A 17,241-nucleotide genomic window follows, 5' to 3' on the forward strand; every position below is an offset into this window, starting at 1 on the left:
GTTTTTGACCCGCACCTGGTTTTGGCTCACAATAATTGATGGATATAACTGAAGTGTGAACTCATGCAGATGGCCGTTGCTCGTCTGCAATATGTGGGCACCGACCGTGTGCTCACCATATCATTGCTGTGGACCCATTCACTTGAATGGGTCCACAATCCAGAAGGTGCGGTGCGGAACATATTCTATTTTTTTGTGGTGCGGACGGATCACGGACCCTTTCAAGTTGCGGCAACCGCATGGATGGTGCCCGTGCCTTGGGGACAGCAAATTGCGGTCCCCAATGCATGGAACGACCGGTTTGAGTGCAAAAGCCAAATTTCTACCAAGATTAAATTAAAAAAATTCAATTTCTCAGTAATAAGGAATGCAAATGGTACACACTGGAGCTAAGCAATCTATAGACTGCCAACAGGAAGGAGCTGGGAGGGTTGGGGGAATAAAGGAATCCACTTGTTTCACTGAAGTCAAAAGGCTGCCTTTCTTCCATAATTTAAGATAGTTAGATATGGCCTCCATTACTTCCAGGGGATGCAGGTACCAACATGCATGCCGAGCCCACTCCATACATCTCCTGGCGCCAGACGGCTTCCAATGAATGTAGTGAGAGCAGGCCACAGCTTTATACTGAAACTAATTAAAATCAGCCTATGAGTGCACGCTCGCTGGAGTGCCACACCTCCAGCGCGGAAAATCTGCAAAAAAAGGGGGGTTAGTCAGCACATCCCAATGCGCAGGTGCACACTGCCATGGCTAGAAACATAGCCTGTCTGCCCCATAGGCTGATTTTAATTAGTTTCAGTATAAAGCTGTGGCCTGCTCTCACTACATTCATTGGAAGCCGTGTGGCACAAGGAAAGGTATGGAGTGGGCTCGGCATGCATGTTGGTACCTGCATCCCTTGGAAGTAATGGAGGCCATTATGGCACCAAAAATGGTAAAAGGCAGAGTGGACCCAGCATGCATGTGGAACCAACACTTCCTGAACTTAATGGCGGCCATTATGGCGCATAACAGGTAGTATTTAGTGTTAGGTTCCCGTCTTACAGAGATCGCCTTAACGTTTGGCAGACAGCCCAAATGGTTTTGTACAAAATGCATTTGCCAAGCATCTCACTTTATAAATAAGTGTAGAATTAGCATTTGAATATTTTTTGTGACTATGGCATTATTGTACTTTATCTGGTTTGTAGAGTGCTGTTGCATTGTCTTTTTTCTCTATGTTTCTAGCCATGGCAGCGTGCACCTGCGCATTAGGATGTGCTGACTAACCCCCTGTTTTTTGCAGTACCAGAGCCTGCAGAGAGACTACAAACTGGCCCCATATCTGGAGAAACTAGGGAATCCCAGAGACCGGAAAATCCTGAGCCGCTACAGACTGAGCGCCCACAGCCTGGCCATAGAATCCGGATGGCATTGACAGAGCTACATGCCTAGAGAAAGTAAACTGTGCCAGCAGTGCCATCTGGAGGCGGTGGAGGATGAGGCCCACTTCCTGATATACTGTCCCAAATACTTAGCAGTGAGGGACATCCACTTTAGGAGACTGTCTGATCTCTGCCCAGACTTCAGCTCCATGGAGAAGCTAGAGAAACTGCCCATCCTGCTGGGAGAGGAAGAGAACACTGTGGACATAGCAGCACAATATATCAGTGCCTGCCACAGACTTAGAGGAGCCCGATATACCACGGACTCCTATACACTGACCCCGGGTGTGTCCGCATTTCTCAACCTTCTATTTCCCACATGTTTTGGCAATACTAATGTATAATTTAGACCTGCCAATAAAGCTTTTTTGATTAATTGATATTAGATATCTCCAAGAAATAAAACACAAGCGGCACAGCAGGAGCAATGTGAATGACGCTGTGCCAGCAGCTGTGGAAGTGATCCAGCATCCAAGTAACTAGAAAAGAAAATTCCACGTTGCTCCGAAAAAAGTTGCTCAAAGGCCGTGTTCTTTATTCACCAATGCGACGTTTCAGCCCTTTTACCAGGACTTTTCTCACACAGTATTTTTATAATGCTTGAGAAAAGTGCTGGTAAGAGGACTGAAACGTCGCATTGGTGATTAAAGATTATAGAAAGATATAAGATACCGTAGATAGATAATGAGATAGATAGATAATAGATAGATATAAGATAGATAGATAGATAGAAAGATATAAGATAGATAGATATGAGAGAGATTACAGGGGGCTAGGGGTGTCCTCCTGTGTATTCTCTGCAGGCAGCCTCCCCTCCCGTACCTATCAGGTTATGTCTGCCAACAAGCAGCCCTTGTCATTTATTGCAGCACGGAGAGGAGAGAGGGGTCGGCAGCACATATGTCAGGTCATTAGAGGGTGACATTCTGAACTCACCAGTAACCCACAGGAGCAGAGGGGGCCATTACCTTCACAGTGCGGGGCCTCCAGTGAGAGAGAGGAAGGGGGCGGGGCCAAGGTCTGACTGCTTTGGAGCCGGGAGACCAGGGACCAGCGCTCCTTGCTGTGATGTCTGTGCTCTCCTCAGGTGTGGCCACCAGCTCTCTTCCACATCTGTCTGGGCAGCTCAGCAGGGGGCCCCATTTAGGGATGGGGGCCCTGGGCAATTACCCTGTTTGCCCCCCCTTACGCCGGCCCTGTCTGGTGGTCACAGGCACAGTTGGTTGATGTCCAGATACATCCTTTATGTTTGTACTTTTCTTATAACTATTGTACTTTATTATTCCTGCTATGAATTACTAGCAGTTGTCACTAAAGGTCGTTATTAGTTGCGGAGGGGAGGGGGGTAATGTCAGACTGTACAGGGACACACCCCGACTGATAACACCTATCTTTTACTGAAAACTGCTAGCAATTCATTCATAACTTCTAGCAGAAATAATAAAAAAAAATATAAGAAAAGATGCTCAGAATTGTTATTTCATGGGGAATACAAGTGTAGTACCCCAGACTTGGGGATAGTATGATTGCAACTGCAATGGTTTGTAACGTAATATAATGTCACAATTTGTACACCAGCAGATGGGGTACGGTTAGCAATGTTTGAAAACAGGAATGGTACTTACCATCTCATTCCTCCCCTCTTGGTCGTAGTGGGCTGGTCTGACTTCCTGCCAAGGGAGGGGCTGAGCAAGTTAGAGTCAGTTTTAGAGAGGAAAGTAAGGCATGAAGTAGCATGCGATCCAGGCTAGATGGACAAGAGAGGTGGCTCATCTAGGAGGACATCATTGCCCCAGAGACACTGTAGGGTGCTAGGCCACAGAAGATTTGCAAACCGCGGCATATTTGAGTCAGCAGAGTGATCAAGAAGTCAAGCTATCGAGTTTCCGCTGCAAGATGGTGGGAAACACGTCAAGACACCATCACGCAGTTCAGGACAGGCATACCTAAAAGTCTGCATCATACAAGGGACACCTACAGCTACATGTGGGAATCTAGCGTGAGACAGCGTCAGCTAGCTAGTGTCATCTTCTGCCACATTGCCAGTCATCATACCTCATTATCTAGGAGGAGACAAATTGCACTTTGTAAGAACTGTTGCTGCTCCAATCCTCTCCACCAGCTCCTCGGGGATCACTGCCAAAGTAGTTACTACAACAGACACAGCAGGACAGGTAACATATCCTCTTTAAAGCATGGAGAAGAGACAGATCAGCAGCCAGAGCTTATAACACAGATAACAGCCATTCACAAACCATTGTTTAACCCCCAGTCCTGAGGATAAAGTAGGTCCCCGAATATAGGGAAGGCTAGAAAAGGAAAACTTAAAAAAATTAAATACAATAATTTATCCATTTATTATGCTTCTTGCCATTGTGTATGACATCAGGTTCATTATCCAGTTATTTTCTCCTGATTTCCGTAATCTTAAAGCCGCTGGATCTTGGCCTGTCTATGCATTAATACAGTGAGAGGTTTTATTATATGTAGAGTCAATCTTTTATACACATTATACAAAGTCTGAATACAAAAAAAAGTTATAAAATACATCTTAATTTTATAGAAGTGGCAGAGGACACAGTGAGCTACGCAGGTCTATGGCGGTTGAGGTCTTCAGTACACTGGGTAGAGCTCTCGCCAGGTTTCACCATCTCCCCTTTTCTTGTCCAACCACTTGCCACATGGGAATATGGTAGTGACACCAGTGGCAGAGTTAGTCACCTCCACCCTCTCCAGCAGCCACCCGGGGTTCAGCCCACTGTTGTCATGCTCCACTCGCACTTTCTTCAACTCGCCCAAGTCTAAGGTCTCGATGTAGAAGCGGTTGGTCTTTCCGCGTTCAAAGAGGTTCCTCATCTTCTGCTTCAGGGCATGCTTGCCGGAGTCACCGTTAGAACCGTACATGGTGAGGAAGACGCTGGCATCCGTCCCAGCTCCTTTTTCAAAACCGGTGACTATAATGACTTCGTACTTCACGGGCACCAAGCTTCGGGCTCGGCTGGCGAAGCTCTCAATGGTCTTGGCACATTCGAAGACTTTGTAGTCATCTCGCTTGTTACGCAGGGGGATCTTGGCATTGCAGTTGAAAATATATCTGGAAAATAAATGAAGGTAATATTGAAATCCTGTCTGTAAAATGGAAAGGACCATGAGAATATTTTCTTAAAATTTACATTTGCAACACCATCTCTAAGTGATTAACCACATCCTTTCTCAAACCAGTTAAAATTATGAGGTGAACTCATTTTTCCTCTTCTTAACATAAATCCACTGCCCTTCCCTACAGCCACCACTAAGGGGAGCTCAGTGCAAAATAGACTTTACAGATTCCATTGAGGTCAATGGTAACTGTATACATTCCTATGTACTGAGCTTCCACTAGTGGTGGCTGTAGGTAGACAGTTTTATACTGTACTATGTGAGGAGGAGCAGGAGATGTGGAGAAGTATGAGGGAGATTTATTAATGTATTTAATTGCCTGATGTAAAGACATTGAGAAATATGGTGCTCAGAATGAGTGCCATTATTATAAGCTACCATTTTGACTTTTTTGTACTGAAAAGTTGGTGAAAGCGGGTCTAAAGATATATATATATATTTTTTTTTAATTAACCAGAAATCTCACAGTCGAAGTTTTGTGATGGGCTCTGTAGTATCTGTGTATACATCTTAGAGTTAAAATTATCATATTCATGTAAAGATGAATCTTTTGCCATTTAGGTCAAGCCGTGTTAAAGGAGAACTCCACTTTTGGTTTATGCACACAATTTAATACTTAAAATCCAACTTAAATGTTTATAAATACTCTGGTCCACAAGTCTCACAGCATCTTCTCCTCCATTCATGTCCAAAGCTACATTCCAAACTCTACCACTTTCCTCCCTGTTACTAGACAGCAGTGCATTCTGGGAAGGGACAGCTTTGGAGGTGATTGGAGTATAAAACTCAAAACGAGTAAAGGTAACCAAGCTTATGTGCTGGAATCAATTACACCCAATATCTGTAGATTCATCACTTACTGGTTCCCAAGCTCGGTCTCAGTAATGGTGATCTCCTTTACGTGCCAATAGGAATCTGGTTTAGGTGTAAACTTCCTCCCATCCTTAGGACAATGCCCGACACATATAGCAGCAATGTCACCTACGTTTTTGGAGGAGAACTTGAATACATCTGTTGCTTTCCTGTCAAAGACAAATATGTTACCATAGAACAAAATGGATTCCAAGAAACGTAATGTCATAAAATATTATTTTACTAAAGGAGTAGTAGATGCTTGGTCAAACGGAGCACAGGGCCGAGGGAAAGGAGCGGAATATCACGATCGGCGTGACTATCACATACGTGACACAGAGGGAGGGAAAGAGGAAGGCCCTGCCCAAGTGAGAGGGAAGGTGGTGACCCCTGACTCACCTTGCGGCTGGCACCTGGCTGCCCTGACGTCCCTAGACGGGTTCCTCACCCGTACGCCGATCACGTGCCTAAAACCCTGGCTTTCCCTAAGATGAGCCCTAGATAGTGAACAGGGCGGTGGGAACACTAGTCCGCACCACTAGCTCTAAAGGAAAACACCAAGGGGAGGACAGACAATACAGACTAAACATATAATCCCAGGTGGGCGACAACAGGAGACAACAAAAAGCCCAACAGGGATCCGGAGGGAAGCACTCTGGAACAACAACCAGGATTCACAGCTCCAGTAGGTCAGTATAGATGTCCAGGCAGGAAGCTCTATAACTGGCAACTAGAGAAGTGTGAGAGGAGAATATAAGGAGGTTGGGAGTGGCAGACAAGAAACAGCTGAGGAGGAGAAGCTACGGATCCCTGAGTGAGACAAAAAGGATTGCAAGGCAAACACAGAAAACAATCACTAAGAAACAACGTGATCTTTAGACATAGAGCGCGCAGCCACCCGCTGCGACTTCCTGACCCCGGGTATAACGGAGTCAGACGTGGCTCTTGACACCCTCGTGACACGGACAGGCTTTATTCATGGCTCCCATCAGAAATTTCTGGGTCCCATACAATTTTTATAGGGGGGTCAGACATGGCATAGGCTCTGGAGAGAGGGAATGACAAAAGGTGACAGAGCTCTGTGAGGGGTAAGTAAGATAAATACACAAAATAATAGGGCTCTCTTGGGTGAGAAGAGGGCTGAGGGAACCGACTGTGACAGGAGAAGCAGGGAGGGACAGGCTCTATAGAGGAGCAGGGTAGGACAATAGGAAGCGAAGGGTGCTGTGGGGGAAAAACTAGGTGGCAGGGATCTGCAGGAGGAGGTGCACAGGGAAAGTGGCAGGTGCAAGGGTTAGGTATCCCACAGCCATGGCCGGGCTGGCAGACATTTATGCCTCCACAAACAGCTCAGAAATCACATTGTGAAGAAGAAAGAGGCTGGCTCCCCCTGCTTTTGGGGGTCCATAAACAGACTCTGTCATCTCCAAACACCCTCTAAACTAGAGGTGTATAGTGTCAATGTAAAGTATATAATTTTTATCCTCATATTTGCTTGCATTCTGACGCTGTGGTCCTAAAAACAGTCAGTAAAATGCATGGAGAGGACTCCTGGGCTCATGCACATAATAAAGAGGACTCGAGGAGTCCTCTCAATGCACTTTACTGATGTTTAGCGTCAGAAAAGTATGAAGATAACGATCATAGGGATATTTATTAAGACCAGCAATTTAGACACCGGTCTTAATCCCTCTGCACTGCTGGTGGATGCTCCAAGGTTCTGTGGAGACCTCTACATAACTTTGGCGCTTCCTTTAGCAGGCCTTGCGACATACTAAAATCTATGCCAGCTCTCTTGCTAGCGTAGATGTAAGTCATTTTCCACACCAAAAACTGGCATGAAAAATGATAAATGAGAAAGGCCAGCCAACCCGCCCACATCGTGCCACCTTTTCTTGCCACTCGGTAAAAGTGGCGTGAGTGGCTAAAAGTCACAGATTTTGACGCAAAAAAAAACATTTCGGTAACGTCTTCGACATTAGTACACCAAGAAGTGGCATGTAATTCATAATAAATGTCCCCCTATATACTTGAACTCAGTGTCATTGACATTATACACCACTTACTCTAGTTTAGAGGGTGTTTCGAAGCTGTAACATAAATGGGGCTAGTTCCGTTCACCCATTAACTTTATATGAGTCAGAAGGGGACGATTTAGAGGGTGGAGGCAACAGTGGACTGTTCTTTTAATCTTTGTGGCCAGGTGGTTAAAATATAAATGGCACTAAAAGGAGTCCTATATCCCCAGAGGCTGGAATCGGTAAACGATGCAACATTATAATCTAGACATTTACACAGTATATATATTGTGGGGATTCGCTCTGGTAGACAGGGTGTATGGATTTAATACAGAGGCAAATGGTCCGTGTTTATTCACACATAAAGCAAAAACAAAATGTCACTTTGCAGTCTTGGTGTTAGTTCACACACAATGGAAAGTCCACATATCAAAAAATCATTGGCGTCCATAGCAGGCTTTTAGGGGGCCCGTTTCCTTACAGACGGGTCTCAGCCCCCCAGCACGGCACAAGCCTCAGATCCCAGCACACACACCTCCTGAGCTCCACTGTCAGACTGAGGTAATCCTCCTCACCTGGCAGTGCTGGCTGGTTTTTAGGCCTGGCAAAACTCGCCCTGGAACATGGGGAGTAGTCACCCACCCAGCACTTTGACTACTCCCATTAAGAGCCGTCTCGGATCGGCTATACAGCCATACTAAGTTTTAAGGTGTCAAACAGCAACTGCTGCTGACACATAAAAACCAGCTCTTACTCCACCGAGACCAGGAACCTCGGTAACACGTACCTATTATCCACGATGATTCCTTGTACCTTCTTACAATATATATATATTGGTATGGGGTTCAACAATTAAGGAGGGGGAATTTCCACTCATAAATAAGGTACAGTTAGAGATGACTGTAAATAGTAGTAATTGAGTAGCCCCATCTATTTTTCTATACAGCCTCAAGGTCACATATTCTGTGTGCATTATCTCTGTACTGTGACATCACTGTGTTTATTATTTCTGTACTGTGACATCACTGTGCTTATTATTCCTGTACTGTGACATCACTGTGTTTATTTTCCCTGTACTGTGACATCACTGTGTTTATTGTCCCTGTACTGTCACATCACTGTGTTTATTATCCCTGTACTGTGACATCACTGTGTTTATTGTCCCTGTACTGTGACATCACTGTGTATATTTTTCCTGTACTGTCACATCACTGTGTTTATTATCCCTGTACTGTGACATCACTGTGTTTATTGTCCCTGTACTGTGACATCACTGTGTTTATTGTCCCTGTACTGTGACATCACTGTGTTTATTATCCCTGTACTATGACATCACTGTCGTTATTATCTCTGTACTGTGACATCACTGTGTTTATTATTACTCCAGTACAATGACATAACTGTGTTTGTTATCCTAGTAAGATGATATCACAGTGTGTATTTTTCCTGTTATTATCCATATTATAGCTTTTCATGTTCTGAACCTGCAGCTGAAGGTGATCATGTTAAATTATTACAAGTTTTACCACCATATTCAGAACTGGTACCACAACCTATAAGCAGATCCAGAGGACTCACTGCGCAAATCTCCTCTTCTTGGAGGAGTTTTCCAGCATCATCTCCTTAGATCTTCCTTTCTTCCCCTCTAGAATTATCCACACATTCTCCTTGGTTTCAGCATCTTCTCTGTCACTTGTTATGGTCACAATCTCATAAGCTGGAAAAAGCATAAGAAGGGTTACTCACAACCTGCCCATCACCAACTATGAGTACCCGTTGAGCATGCACTCACATGTGCGTTCCTTCAGGTCCAGAATATCATTGTTGGCACAGGCGAGCTCTCTTGTGATTTGCTTGTCATCTGCATTCTTGGCCAACCACCGGTCACATTGAAAGCGGAAAGACTTGTTCATCGACTCATCTTTGATGTCAATGAATTCCAGGTGCCATCCGGGGCCAATGCCTACAAAGATATTTTGGTTATAGATGTGATGTGTAATACAGATCTACATAAAACAATTGTGCCACCTGTAGTGCGTGACTGAAGATTGGAAGGAGAACTTTAGTATGCGGGGTAGTAAAGATGTTTTTGCTAGGACAGGATTGGGCAAAGCAGCACAGTTACTCACTGGCCGCCCAATTTAGTGACCAGCTCGACTGTGTCTTGAAGACATCAATAAACGTTCAGTTATGAAGTCTCAGGTTGAACGGCTGAGATGAAGGCCGGGTACTTAAGCCAACCACAAGTGATAAAAGACCATTTACTGATTTTGGGATCAGATGAAAATCTGATTTGTTTGGTGGCCTTTTGATTGTCCTCCTATCCACTCTGACAGGACCAGATGTGATGACGTTTACACTGCCTGGTCCTGTCAATCAAAGTGCAGAGGGTGCAGCAGTTGCAGAGAGAGAAGAGCCTCTAGGTGTAACGACAACGCACACGTTGCTCCTAGAAGCTCAGTTGCCATGGTCATGGGACCAACACAGATGTCTTCAGCTGCCAAGCGGACATGTAACAGGTCAGCCAGTGTCATAGGTACAAATCTGCTGACAGATGGCCTTCAATCTAGTGGCGGTGGTGTCTCTTGGAATTGCTTTTGATTATAGTGGTTAACCCCTCCTGTCACTATGGTAACGGTGCTCTGCTAAAAAGTGGTTCACCTAATCACTTCTTTGTAAGAGACTTGTGTGATTTGTTAGCAGGCACTCACCATCTGTATTTCATACATATACTAGGTTTATTAATAGTAAATAATAGTAGTAAAATCCATTGTAATTATTCTATCATAAAAAGTGTTAAAAACCATACATGATCAAATAAGACATCAATTGAACATCAAACACGAAACATTTGCCATCCAATGTAAAAATATACTGGATAAAATGAAAATAAAATAATAATATAATAGCAAAGAGTGCATTCATAGACGCTAGGTTTGTAAGCGTCGTGATCCTGATTACTCCAGTCTCAGTAGTATACTTTAGTGGCCTTTGTGGAAGAAGATTGTTCATTAGTGGCTCACCCCTATGATTAGTACTAATCATATGTGTGACCACTAATGAACAATCTTCCACATTCCAAAGACCACTAAAGTATACTACTGAGACTAGGTTTGCTCATCAGGAAGCAGCAAGGGCGCCCCCTTGCAATAGAAGGCGCAGAAGTTGCAATGACTAGAGAAGCCATAGGGTATATGGACATCATAGAGAGAGGTCTCCTCCTGTCATCTACTGGCCATAGTTTACCTCTGAGGCCTCATTTCCTCTGGTGCCCCCAGTACAACCATATAGTGCATGGTCAACCATTCATTTGAATGGACACTTGAGATGTTACATTTCCTCTGGGGATATGTATGGCCACCTGAAGCCATACCATGTGATGGACGTTTCATACGAGGTGCGGTTGGCTGACCCCTATTCTCCCTTTGCAATGAATTAAGACTTTGTGATTATTGCATGGCGTTATCTTGTCCCATTGTAAAGACGAGAACATCATCTTAATTTCTTCCATGGCTTGATGATTCCCACATATTGCTACAATGTTTATTTTCCATCAGTGGGACCCAGTAAACCAGCGCGCTAATTGTATCCTGTGTGAATACATTGAAGAATTACATTCCTCTGCCTGAAAAAAAATTAATTTCATGCATCTTTTTCGGTGAGAAGCAGATGGCTTTGGGGAATTCTAATGAAAGTGGAGCAGATTTCACAAATATGAAGAGAGCTTTAATACGCCGCGTCCTACACAACCAGTCCCTCTCTGACGGACAGCGATGACTGACAGCCGACATCTCCCCCACCATGGCATAACACTACACTGTGGTCCTTCACATCAAGCCCGTCAGGAGAAGGAGAGGACAGAGGAGGTTTAATCATCTCAATATTTGGACAGGAAGCCTTGCAAGAGTCAACCATGGTCAGCTGCACAATGTCTTGGCGGGAGGAGGGATTCCCAGAGCTCAATATTTGTGATCGTTTTAGGAATATGTAAAAATAAATGTCCTGTGGTTTTCTTAAAAGGATCCTCTGCATCTTCTAAGGATGGAGGCCTTGGATGCCACTTTGATAATAAAAACATATATGATTTGCCATGTACTGCCATACTCTCCTATCCATACACGGCCTACAGAACTACGGTATTTGTCCTGATCTTCCTTGCTTGTGAATAAAATGCAAACCTAAGAGTAAAGACACTATTTTAAGAGGTGGGGCCTGCAGGTATTGGATAGTTATGGCGTATCCTGTTAGTGGGCCATAAATCTCCAAGATGGGAATACCTCTTTAAAGAGGAGCTGTCACCTCTCCTGACATGTCTAAGTAATTTTGGAGCGTCTATTCTTATGGCTCCATGTTGTGCCATTCCTCTATTATTCCATCTAGAAGTTAGGAATGAATTACTAGCAGTTTGTCATAAACATACAGGAGTGGAGTATGATATCTGTGATTTTATAGACTGCGTGGCGGCGGGAGTAGTTTACCTGGCCCAGTGTAGCTGCCCTCTAGATTACGAGGGAGTTTAGACGCCGCATGAGAGATCACTGTAATGACACTGCCCATGAAAAGGACACCTCAGCGGCAAGACATGTAAATCAAGTACATAGGGGGGATGCATCGTGCCTTACATTTGTAGGCTTTCAACACATTCCCCAACGGAGAAGAGGGAGGGACTGGGATAATAAGATCCTGAAGGCAGAAGCGAAGTGGATCTTCAAATTAAAAACGGATACGCCAAACGGCCTGAATGAATATCTTTCATTCAGGCCATTCTTACAATAAAAGAACCCCTGATTCAGCGAGGAATTAAAATCTGACCTCAGAGCGTTCTAACAATATGAATGTACTTGAACTGCCCAATGCCCCAAAATTCACCCCTCCCATGGAATTCCATCTGGGGGCACCATCTGTCATGTAGTGTCGTCTGGATGCGATTGCAATTTTGTAATAGGAATAGGACATGCTATATTTATTTTTGCGGGGCTACGGAACGGAGCAACGGATGCAGACAGCACACGGAGTGCTGTTCGCATCTTTTGCGGCCCCATTGAAGCGAATCGGTCCGCACCCGAGCCACAAAAACTGCGGCTCGGATGCGGACCCGAAAAACAGTCGTGTGCATGAGGCCTTAGAAACAGGACAGGACAAGAAAACCAAATTTGTCTAAATCAATCTACAAATATCTTCCTATAAGGCCTCATTGCACACGGCCGTTGTTCGGGTCCGCATCCGAGCCGCAGTTTTGTCGGCTCGGGTGCGGACCCATTCACTTCAATGGAGCTGCAAAAGTGTGCTGTCCGCATCCGTTGCTCCGTTCTGTAGCCCCGCAAAAAAAAATATAACATGTCCTATTCTTGTCCATTTTGCGGACAAGAATAGGCATTTCTACAATGGGCCGCCAGTTCCGCAAATTGCGGAAGGCACACGGGCGGCTTCCGTTTTTTGCGGATCTGCAGTTTGCGGACCGCAAAAAACGGAACGGCCGTGTGCATGAGGTCTTATGCGAAGATCAAGGAAATCAGTAGATAAAGCAGCCATTGTGCACATTAATCCGATATACCGCACATAAAGTATCAAGTAGGGATGGAACTGTAAATGAGTATTAGTCAGGAGTTTGACAGCGCCGATATAAACAGGAAGTGAGCAGCAACGATCCTAGCCGGGGGCACGCTTCTAGATCCCCATAGCAACAATTCCGCCCCCTATGTGCGTCACACCCAGAAGGCAGGGCAGGGCCCTGCCAAGAGTGTGCAAAGCAGTAATCAAAGCAAAAGGTGGCTACTTTGAAGAACCTAGAATATGACATATTTTCAGTTGTTTCACACTTTTTTGTTATGTATATAATTCCACATGTGTTAATTCATAGTCTTGATGCCTTCAGTGTGAATCTACAATTTTCACAGTCATGAAAATAAAGAAAACTCCTTGAATGAGAAGGTGTGTCCAAACTTTTGGTCTGTACTGTACATGTATTCATATTTCGCCCTTTTGGCGCATTTCCCTTTTTCACTGACCCATTGATTTAAATGTGTCTGTTCAGATTTCAGTATTTTTTTTACTGACCGTGGGTCAGTAAAAAAATCTCAGAGACATGCGCTACTTTGATCCGTGATGCGGACCAAGCACGCCCATTGAAGTCTATGCATCCGTGGTGCATCTGTTTTTCACTGAAGACTGATAGGAGATTCTTTGGGAATTAATTTTCAGCTGAGCAACGTCAATGAATTACGGATGACACACGGATAGTAAAAACGGACACACGGGACAATGACTGATCCTTCGCGGTCATCTTCGCGGTTGAAACACGTACGCTTTTTTTCACGGATGTGTCACTGACACGGAGATGAGGACAAGCGCCCAACTCACACGATAAAACCGTCCTGGTGTTTTTTTCCTATGAATCAGCAGTCATCTGGATTTAGTCACCAGAGCAGAAAAAGTTTCCGCAGCGGCGATCGGCCTTTGTAGGATCCGGTGGACATCCAGCTGCCTGCTAATAGACCCTGGCACTAAAGCGTGCATGAAGAGGCCTCTCAAAGAAATGGCAGGAAACAAAGTGAAATATACATCAGGTCTTCAGAAGATAGGAGAAGCTTCACTAATTAGGAGAAGAGATGGAGCAAGAGCAGGTGATGCGTCTGTTTTTAAAGGGCATCTGTCAGCAGTTCTGTACCTATGACACTGGCTGGCCTGTTACATGTGCGCTTGGCAGCTGAAGGCATCTGTGTTGGTCCCATGTTGATATGTGCCCGCATTGCTGAGAAAATGATGTTTTAAAATATGCAACTGAGGTTCTAGGAGCAATGGGGGAGTCGCCGTTACTCCTAAAGGCTCAGATCTATCTGCAACTGCTGCGCTGTCTGTACTTTGATTGACAGGACCACGTGTGATGACATTTTCATTGTCTGGTCCCGTCAATCAAAGTGCAGAGAGATCTGAGCCTTTAGGAGTAATGGCAACACCCCCGTTGCCCCTAGATCCTCATTTGCATATATTAAAACACCAAGTTTCTCAGCAATACAGGCACATATGAACATGGGACCAACACAGATGATTTCAATGTACATGCAACAGGTCAGCCAGTTACATTGGTAAGGCTAGGTCTACACGACGATAATAAGTCGCGACAATTTTTATAATGTTAGTCTATGGTGTCGCACTGTGACATGCTGCGACGCGACAGTCGCAGAAAAAGCGATTTCGAATGGATTTTCGGCGACTGTCGCGTCGCAGTCGCAGCATGTTGCAGTGCGACACCATGGACTATCATTATAAAAATTGTCGCGCGATATTGGTGCGACAAATGTCGTCGTGTAGACCTAGCCTAAAAATCTGCTGACAGATGCCATTTGAAAAGATTTTCCATCACCCAGCATGACCTCATGCACGAGGCACTGGGGTTTGTATGAATGTTTATGGAAGAAGCTCATCACTAGCCATGTGCCCTTCTGGTTAAAGACACTATTATAGTAGTTATATTCTTGTATATAGGAGGTAGTATTATAGTAGTTATATTCTTGTACCTAGGAGCAGTATTATAGTAGTTATATTCTTGTACATAGGAGGCAGTATTATAGTAGTTATATTCTTGTATATAGGAGCAGTATTATAGTAGTTATATTCTTGTACCTAGGAGCAGTATTATAGTAGTTATATTCTTGTATATAGGAGGCAGTATTATAGTAGTTATATTCTTGTACATAAGAGCAGTATTATAGTAGTTATATACTTGTACATAGGAGGCAGTATTATAGTAGTTATATTCTTGTACATAGGGGGCAGTGTTATAGTAGTTATATTCTTGTACATAGGAGGAAGTATTATAGTAGTTATATTCTTGTACATAGGAGCAGTATTATAGTAGTTATATTCATGTACATAAGAGCAGTATTATAGTAGTTATATACTTGTACATAGGAGCAGTATTATAGTAGTTATATTCTTGTACATAGGAGCAGTATTATAGTAGTTATATTCTTGTACATAAGAGCAGTATTATAGTAGTTATATACTTGTACATAGGAGGCAGTATTATAGTATTTATATTCTTGTACATAGGAGGTAGTATTATAGTAGTTATATTCTTGTACATAGGAGGCAGTATTATAGTAGTTATATTCTTGTACATAGGAGGCAGTATTATAGTAGTTATATTCTTGTACATAGGAGAAGTATTATAGTAGTTATATTCCTGTACATAGAAGCAGTATTATAGTAGTTATATTCTTGTACATAGGAACAGTATTATAGTAGCTATATTCTTGTACATAGGAGGCAGTATTATAGTAGTTATATTCTTAACCATATTTCTTTTTATTGAAAGAAAATCAAGGCCGAGGCCCACACATGACCACACAATGGCCAGGAATACAGAATAGTCATCCAGCATACATGTCAAGTGAGGGCATCACATGCTATCATTGTCAATGAACAAATCATGAAAACATGACACCTGAAAAAAGGTGAGGGGGGGAAAAGAAGGAAAAGTCAGGGAGGTGAGGAGGGAGGGGAAACAAGAAGTGATACATTTCTGCTCTATCAAGCAAAGTGTCTATACACTTTCCATGGGGACCACAGTGTTAAGAAGCGAGAGCGTGAGTTACTTTCCCAGTGCGCCAACTCCTCAAAACGGTAGATCTGGTCAACCTTATCTGACCACATGTGGAGAGACGGTGAGGAATCACTTTTCCACAAAAAGGGGATAAGCAACTTCGCTGCGGTAAGTAGCATTGTCGGGAGGTTATTCTTAGCAGGAGTAAGGGTACCGTTAGGGCACCATACCAGAACAAGTTTAGCATCTAGTACAATCTTGGTCTTACAAATAGTGTTAATCAGAGACTCCACCTGTTTCCAAAACGGCTGAATCTTGTGACACAGCCACCAAATGTGAGACAGGGATCCAGTTTCTATGCCACATCTCCAACAGGTTTCAGGGATTTCTGGATTCAATTTATGCAGGCATTCGGGCGTCTTATACCACCTGCTGAGTAACTTAAAAGAATTCTCCTGGACTCTAACACAGCGGTTAAACCCATGCGAATGAGCTAAAACAAAGGCTTTCTCTGGTTCTGTAAAGGTCAGAGATAGCTCCTTTTCCCAGGAGGCCATATAACTGAGCTCCGGAGGCAAGCTGGAGAGCATTTCTTTATACATCAGAGAAAGTTGCCTAAGGGGGGGCTTAATCGCTAAGACCTTCTTCTCCAGCCAGGAAGAAGAACCACTCCCCGCAAAGGATCCAGTACACTTAACTGAATCTCTCTTAAAATCTGCCAGGTGAAAGAAGGGAGCAGCTTTGACTTCGGGGCGGTTCAGTATCAAATTCCAGTCCAAACAACCATCTGGAAGAAGGACATCTCGCAAAGTGAGGTCAGCGAGCTTGGACCAAATCCCAGAGGGGTTTGACACGGCAGGGTGGATATGGGATTGTAAAAATTTGAGTGGCATACAGGAGTTTGGAAAGTTGAACAGGTGGGATTGGACCATCTTGGACCATTCTACCAGCATCCCCTTCAAAAACGGAGAGGAGGCGCAGTGATTGGCCGAGAAGGGCCGAACACCCCATAAGGTAAGCCATTCCTGATTGGAGATCAGTGCAGACTCAAGTCGTGAACATAGTGAGCTAGATGGCCGGGACAAGGCTGTTACACATCTACATAATTGGACAGCAGTATAGTATAATTTTACATCTGGCATCCCAAAACCCCCAAACCTTCTATCCCTTGTCAGAATATGGTAGGCAATGCGCGGAGATTTGCTATTCCATAGAAAGCGCGTGAACACTCGGCGGACCT

General features: G+C 44.1%; 1 protein-coding gene across 2 annotated transcripts in view; it reads right to left on the reverse strand.

Moving 5' to 3' along the window:
• Positions 1-3,870: 3,870 nt before the first annotated feature.
• The window catches only part of LOXHD1 (lipoxygenase homology PLAT domains 1), a 209,777-nt gene continuing 196,406 nt past the window's right edge, over positions 3,871-17,241 (reverse strand). For both annotated transcript variants that reach the window (XM_044292627.1, XM_044292628.1), the window contains exons 44-47: positions 9,249-9,419; positions 9,035-9,173; positions 5,447-5,608; positions 3,871-4,521 (exon numbers count right to left, since the gene is read on the reverse strand). In XM_044292627.1, the coding sequence (XP_044148562.1) occupies positions 4,041-4,521; positions 5,447-5,608; positions 9,035-9,173; positions 9,249-9,419 (953 nt within the window). In that variant the 3' untranslated portion in view covers positions 3,871-4,040. The remainder of the gene's footprint in view (positions 4,522-5,446; positions 5,609-9,034; positions 9,174-9,248; positions 9,420-17,241) is intronic.

This window comes from Bufo gargarizans, chromosome 1, assembly GCF_014858855.1.
Source record: "Bufo gargarizans isolate SCDJY-AF-19 chromosome 1, ASM1485885v1, whole genome shotgun sequence".
Lineage (NCBI taxonomy): Eukaryota > Metazoa > Chordata > Amphibia > Anura > Bufonidae > Bufo > Bufo gargarizans.